Source organism: Beta vulgaris, chromosome 2 (genome assembly GCF_026745355.1).
Source record: "Beta vulgaris subsp. vulgaris cultivar EL10 chromosome 2, EL10.2, whole genome shotgun sequence".
In the NCBI taxonomy this organism is placed as follows: Eukaryota; Viridiplantae; Streptophyta; class Magnoliopsida; order Caryophyllales; family Amaranthaceae; genus Beta; species Beta vulgaris.
The window spans coordinates 32643053-32650852 of NC_079203.1; the positions used below are offsets into that span (position 1 = coordinate 32643053).

The window sequence follows — 7800 nt, forward strand, 5'->3', positions numbered from 1 at the left end:
TGCAAGAGTTGAATACATACTCCTGTAAAGAAAGGAGTATGTATTTGCTAATCACGGTACTCGTTCATCAATAGTTGTCTTCGTATAAGAGTTTTCATACATGAAGTGTGAGTTGAAACCTTTATCATTTAAGTGTAATTTAGGTTAAACATATAGAAGTGTAATGTAAGGACAATAACGAGTAGAAAGTTGTTAGAAATGTGACTGTTATGTAACGACTACATAACTTAAGTATAAGTAAATCATAAGAAGGATTACCTTTCCTTTGTATATATATGTAAGCCATGTAAGGAGGAATATTATCTATTATAACCATAGTCCATATAAGTATATAAGATTTTAGTATTTCCTAAATCATTTTAGAAATCATAATTATGGTTATTGACATAATATGATCCATATTCTCCGTAATCAGACTTATGTTCTACTCGATATGATTTAGTACAAAATTGATAAGCAAGGTAACATAACGGACTATAAATACATTAACAAACATATAATACATTACTTATGAGTTACATATACTAATTGGATCTTCACGTAAGTTATGAGTTACATATACTAATTGGACCTTCACATAACCATATTGGAACTTCACATAACCAATTATGGCGATTCCGGGAATGAAACATAATCCATGTCAAAATTTTCCAACTTGCATTTAGAATCTTAACCTTCCAAATAATTAATAACTACGTAGATTACGTCCCCATCAAGCATATCATACTTGGAAGCCCATTTCTTCACATTCTTCCCATGCTCAAATCAAGCATATTATTGGAAGCAACGTACTATCTACTTGTTTCACCGTCGCGACTCCCTAACAATAGTGTGAAATATCCTATAGAACCATCTCCATCAACCAACTCAATACCACTAAGGGAGATAGCAAAATCTGGATCGTCCATATTTATCTCCTACACATATGAAAAATATGAAAGTTACATGTACCTTCATCTCCGCCAATACTTTTACAAACATCCTAATTTCCAACATTATGACCATACCTGTGGCCCCGCACTTAGTGTAGCCGTCATCCCTGAAAATTCTCTTTAGCCTACACCATTCAAGTTCAACACCTACCACCAAAAAAATATTTATAATACAAATTAATTATACAATTAACCTTCCATTACCAATTTGTTTACCTTAGAGCTCGGTGTAACAACTGCGACATTCAAATCAACCTGGACAGATTACCAAAAAATTCGTATGACAACCAGACTTAAACAACTGCACCATAATTTAATAACACATGAAACCCATTTAACACCCTAAATAAGTTAACAAACCTATGCGGAAACTTCTTCATGAAACAAGTACTCAAACCAATGTGGAAACTTACCTTCTTCCTCCTAGGTCTGTTAGCCGCCTTCGACTTGCTTGCCTTAGCTTTAGAATCTATCTTTCTCTTTGCTTCTTCTGCAACAGATACATACCGAACACTTCGAGTTCGATGCGCAACCTTCTTGCAAGGTGGATCTTTCACATTATGCAAGGGTGCATCCACAACATCTTTCCCCTTCTTCTTCACATTTTTACCCTTTGACTGTTGCTCCGCAGATGGAGGACCCAACTCATTATTCTTCTTGTTAGCCACAGAGCTGGGAGTCTCCCCTTCAAGCATTTGCCTCATTACTATTTCACTTGTATCGTCAACCCGCAAGTTCATGAGGTCAAAAAATTCTACTACAACAGCAATATTCTCCTCAAACTTTGAAGCCTTCTCACGAATTGGAACAAATTGGTCAAAAATGTAATCATATCTACGAACCTCATATGTTTTCGATGGGTCGTGATAAGCCACCTTAACCCTCGTATGTTTTTTATGCACATCTTTCCTCCACCGCCTCAAAATATATTTATCTGGAACCTCTAACTAGTCATGAATCTCATATACAAATATCATGTGACGACACATGATTCCATTGCACTCAAATAACTTGCATGCATAACTTACATCCTTCGTACTAGAGTCAAATGTAACCTTGTATATCCTTTTTTCTGGAAACAATCTCTTTCCTTGTGTCCTTACATCTTATCCACACCCTATCTTGAACAAAATGTTCCAAAACATTATATGAAACTACATTCTTCCTCTGGACATTCAGATATAAGGACCTATTACACTCTCTTTGAACCTCCTTAAATTTATTGTCAGTATATATCCTCTGGTATATAGCTTCCACAGAAAAATCGGTTTCAAGTGTCCTCACATACCTTACTGACTTCGCGTCGTTCTCCTTCTCATCATTTGCACGAACCTCCATTGCTTCACAATACATGTAACAGCCCGCACTTCCGAGCTGCTAACTAATCAAAATTAATATACACAAAACACAATCAACACTTAACAAACCTCGAATTTGCATTTATTTACATCGGAAACAAAACCTATAAAAACGATCCTGGATCTGTAGGTCAGGGGCCCATAATATAACAACTTGAAAATCAAATAACAGATTACGATTTCTTTGAAACAAAACATCTAACTTTAACCTCAGCCCACCATTTCATAACATAAAAATCTTCTTCTTGATCAATAATCATATTCCAAGACCTCGACATCAACCCTGCAAAATCACTAACAATGAACCCTGGCCCCACCAGGACAGGTTCGAAGAACAAAATCAGAAAAACTGAGTACACACACTGTCCAACCAGAAATTTATTTTAGTGGCTTAAAATATAGTTGTGCGGTTTATTACTCATCAAGTGGAACAATCCCAAACTTCAAAAATACTTAAAATCAAATAGTTAGAAATGTTTTTATTACGACACGAGCAACCCTTAACTATCTAGTCCGATAAAGAATACTCATACACATACTACAGAGAATAAGTTTCTTGTTATAAGGACAAAGTTCAAAAATAGTTGAAATACATAAGCTCATCCCAAAACCTCATTTTTGGTGGCTTAAGACCATTGGTATACAATTCATGCTAGAATTCAGTATGCTTCACAAGTAAGGTGCTTGCTTAAAAATTTCAGGATTACTATCCTTGCACAATCGCATTAAAGTAAAAATTTTTATCATGAAGATCACCACTTGATCATTCAAAACCCTTTGGGTCTAGAGCATTTAATTTCATTGGGTAAAGCGAACACGAATAGAGAGGGGCTCCTTACACAAGGTGCCGACTATTCTCTAATCTAATGGAGATCGTCACCCCACCGTTTAAATATTTATGCTTGCAAGCCTTAACTAGGACATGTCATATTTTTATTATCTGCTGGACTTCACCCACCCAGCGAGGGTTCGGAAGGAGATCACCCATCCTCCAAGGGTTGTTGTTCATACCGTACCTTATTTGGTATCGGCCTTTACCCACTTGTATCCATAGTTTATTTACATAAATAGTTTAAATGCACAGTTTATCAATACCACACGTGTTCCAAAGAACACATATTTATCCATGAAGAGGAAAAAGAATCACAACTACTATGGTGTTGCTAATCATTGCAAGACTTGGATCTTCTTTTGAAATTTTTGTTTTACGTCAACAATTTCACATATTAGTTACGTGTAAAGATATAAGGAAATAATCAATTCTTTACTGCTTGTAAAAGTCGTATAGGCACTTAGTGTGCTCATTTAAACTTTACCAAAAGGGTTGAGTTAACTTGAACATTTGGAACTTTTGTCAAAATAATTACAGCAAAAATACTGAACTTAAAATGAACATAACTTCCTGCTCGGTACTTCGAATTAGGAATTTCCAAAATTTAACCTCAATAACATCTGGATCATGACTACATAAAGGAACAATACCTGCTCCATAACACATATTGACCATCTCGCTCCAGAAATGTTGTTTACTTTCCCCATAAAACAATAACTAAATCATAATGCTTATTTTCTCAATAACACAAACTTATATCTTTCAAAACTTATACTCTTGTTCTTAATTCGTATCGCATACTCAATTCCAAAGTGTATCAACGACTTAAACTTTCATCCGTAAATTAATATAAAACAAAACAAAGTTGAAATGTAACTAAGATACCCAAAATACCTGAATCTCAATAATCTTATTATAACACAAACTTGAATCTCAAATAACCTCACTTACCTCAAATATTCTTTTAAAGGAAGAATATACATAAAACGTATTCGAAATCAAATGTCTCTCCGCAGTCGAACCCATAACATAATAAAGTGTAAAATATGTTTCTCAAAGACTTATAAAGATAACTATTATGAAACCCAATTCTAAGCTCGTGCGATTAACCTGTAATGTTTTACTTGTAGACTATAAGGTATCCTCTAACATGTCTTGGCAATTCCCTTCATCATAATAGTTTCTCTTTGTACTTGGACTTCCGTCTTTAACTTATAGCATCTAAACTATAGCATTCCAAAATTCTCAGATATGAATTTTCCCTTAAAGTTTTCTTATTCCAATACATGAACTTTCATTGCCAGAATAAACTTTATTACATTATCATAAATCACCTACAATTACTATGGCAAGTCAAAATATCTAACTCCATATTTTCCAATACTCCACTCGTTGACCTCATCCTTCTCAAATTTATAATTCACAACCATACGTCCCCATGTATTTGTACTGAAAGCTCATATTAGCCTTAACACCATACGCTTAGTATTGTCATTATATAACTTTAATTACCATGCTCTCTATTATCTAGATTTATATTTTTCTTTCCCAATATCCATTTATATAATCTTACTCATCAATAGACGAAATTATGCTCCAAACTCTTTTACTTGACCCCTTTGCGGATATGATCTTTATTACATAAGTATTGTAAATTATATCTCTCTAATCGATACTCCTCTAAACCACCACCAAGATTGGATCTTTTATTTCACTGATACGACATTCGTATCTCAAATCCTACACATCCTCTGAACTCACAAACCTCTCGTAACAACTTCATTAACTCATAAATTAATATTTGACCTTTGAAATTCACATCCAAATTTACTATTCCCTAACTATCTAATCTACGTCCACCACATAACATCTTCATTCTTAGTTAGAACCTCCCAACAATTACTTCATCCTTCAATTATGACATCACAAATCTTCATTCTTATATAACCAAGCTCCATATTATTTTCGGAGATTTCTTCGGGTGATACCATTCAACCTTGTTTATACGCCATAAGTAAATCTTAGGATATGACTACTTCTAATAATATCCTCAAAGCGACAATTGTATTTATTAAATAGAACTTCACAAGTACCCATCTCACAGCAAACTCATTCTAACTTAGATTCCAAACTCCATATAACATAATTCATCCATGATATTCTGTAAAGATATAACTTGTTTCACTAGACTTACGTGTTTCCAAACTTAAATCCGAAAATAATATTCATTAATTGACCCAAATTTGAGAGACTTTTTCCTATGAGAACTTCTTCATAAAAATTTAAGTAGGAGCAAAGATCCTCCCCGACATTAATAGAACTAGAAAATTCTGATTTATAATTTCACGAGTTCATATTTGTTCATAACTCCAAGTCATAATTTTCAAAGTTCATGATCATATATAATCAAATCTCAACATAATAAAGAGTTTTTCATACTTTCAGAGTTCCATATAAAACTTATATCACAAATATTTTCACAATTGCCTTAAACCTGAAATTTTAACCAACATCCTTGATCAAATTTCCTCTCTTTTTTCTCTAAAACTTTCAAATATAACTATAGTTTAAATCGAAAGCGAGTTTATAAAGATATTGAGTCGACGTCCTGGCTTAGTTCGTAAATCGAAGTACTTGTTGTAAAACCACTATATAGTTAGATATACTAAAGATCCTTGCTTTAATTCTCATAGCTACACTTTCATATAAAAGATCAACTTACTAAGCATAAGAAACTTATTATAAATTCGATGTGGAAACAAGTAGGTTTAATAATATCACACATCTATATTATTGAAGGATTCAACTACCTCCAATCAGTTCTTCATAAAAATATCACTCAGTAAAACTCATCACATATATAGCTTTCGCTCATAGCTTAAAACCAAATATGTAGTTAACAACTCTTGTAAAACACAAATAACACTTTGAATAATTTTGTTATTAATAAAAGGCTTATTAAACTCAGCACATGAAATCACATAAAACACGAATATAGATTCAAAGGTGGAAGGACATGTGTGTACCTTTAAACGATTCCCAATAATTCGACATTCTGGATAACCAACTATAGCTCGAACTTCATAATTATCTCCATATACATACTCCAACAACGACCTCAAAACAATAACAACAATCATTAACCATCCTCACAACAATTTAGATAAACAAATTGAATTACTCATACTTTCTAAGCTCTTCCATGAACTAACCACCACAACTCTTATATACAACCCATTCTATATATCCAACTCACAACATCAATTCCATCTCTAATTAACATCATTCTGATTTCAAAGAGTATTATCAAACGACATAATTTATAAAAATCAGTTTTTATAAACTTACTTAAGAGGCTTACTTCATATTAGAAGCTTCAATCCAATAAGAAAGATAAAATATTCAATCTTTAAGTTTAACAATTCTTATCATAATTATATTTGCTAATCAATAACAAAATTGAGAACCAAGTTTATTTCTAAAATCAGAATATAAAATCCAATTGCACCACACTTGAATTGGAATAAAGGAGATGAGGAATTAAGAAAAATTAGCTTATACCTTCATATGGAAAGGAATACCAAAATAATGGCAGCAACAAGGCAAGCAAGCCAATCACGGTAGCAGCGCAACACAAAGTACAGCAGTAGTGCTGAACTTGTGTAAGGCGTAACTCATAGCTCCGAACTCCAAATTGAGCGATTTTTGTGCTCAAATTCATTAGCTCGAAGTGATCTACAACTTTGATTCAGCAGCAAAGAGAAAAATTGGATTGCATGTTGTAGATATTTGGGGTAACAGATTGTCGAAATAAAAACAGAGGAGAGAAAAATGAAGGTAGCAACACCCAACTTGCAAAGACCATAACTCATAGCTCCGAACTCCAAATCAAGTAATTTTTGGGTCTAAACTCAATAACTTTTCGAGACCTACAACTTTCGTGTAATAAGTTTGGGCAATTTTCGACTCTAGAATGTAGAAATTGAACATGCACATTACGGGGTATAAAATCAGAGGAGAGAGAAAATTATTGTTTGGGGTTTATATTTTTGTTTTGGGGTTTCTCCCAATTCTCAAACACTTGGGTAATTAAACTGAAATATTGAAGAGAACAATTGAGTTATGGGAAAATACACTTTGGCACTTGATGAGAAGTTATGAAGCAGAGAGAGTGATGCTTTAGCATCTAAAGTAGATGACATGAGTGAGGAGAGATAAATTGTAATTAAAAATGGGTTTCTCTCTATTTCAAAGCTTGAAATCCTTAACTCAATATCTCTATTATATAAAATTCTTACTAACTTATTTGTGCTTAGAACTTACTTTAGACGATAAAAAATAATTCTCAAAGTAATTTCTTTACTAATATGAACATAGCTAACTTTGACTAAAACGTGTCTGAAAATATAAGCTATTATACTTATCAAATCTCATTTATAAAGTCGTTATTAAACCGGCTTAAAATATAGGCTATTACAATACCTCTACACAAACACATACAACCGAGTGTGCTTGTTCACATACCCGTCAAAGAAGTTGTTTATACTCTGTACTCTTTGTGTAGTCTTCATTCCCGCCCAAAACATGTGTCTCATGTATGCGGAACCCACATTTCTCTTTCCCGATATAACCCTGTAACAATAAATCAATCAACATTAAAATGACTGGCTGAATTAAA

General features: G+C 33.2%; 1 protein-coding gene across 2 annotated transcripts; it reads right to left on the reverse strand.

The window, feature by feature from the left end:
- Positions 1–487: 487 nt before the first annotated feature.
- LOC104886933 (uncharacterized) lies at positions 488–7349 on the reverse strand. Of its 2 annotated transcripts, none has more exons than XM_048638948.2 (5): positions 6684–7349; positions 1346–2597; positions 1149–1187; positions 1008–1079; positions 488–917 (listed from the first exon to the last, which is right to left on the reverse strand). In XM_048638948.2, the coding sequence occupies exons 2-4, from the start codon at positions 1670–1672 to the stop codon at positions 1053–1055; spliced, it is 393 nt and encodes a 130-aa protein (XP_048494905.1). In that variant the 5' UTR covers positions 1673–2597; positions 6684–7349; the 3' UTR covers positions 488–917; positions 1008–1052. The 2 variants fall into 2 exon arrangements, with proteins under 2 accessions (XP_048494905.1, XP_057248569.1); XM_057392586.1 differs by having other exon boundaries at positions 6149–7327.
- Between the last annotated feature and the right edge of the window lie 451 nt (positions 7350–7800).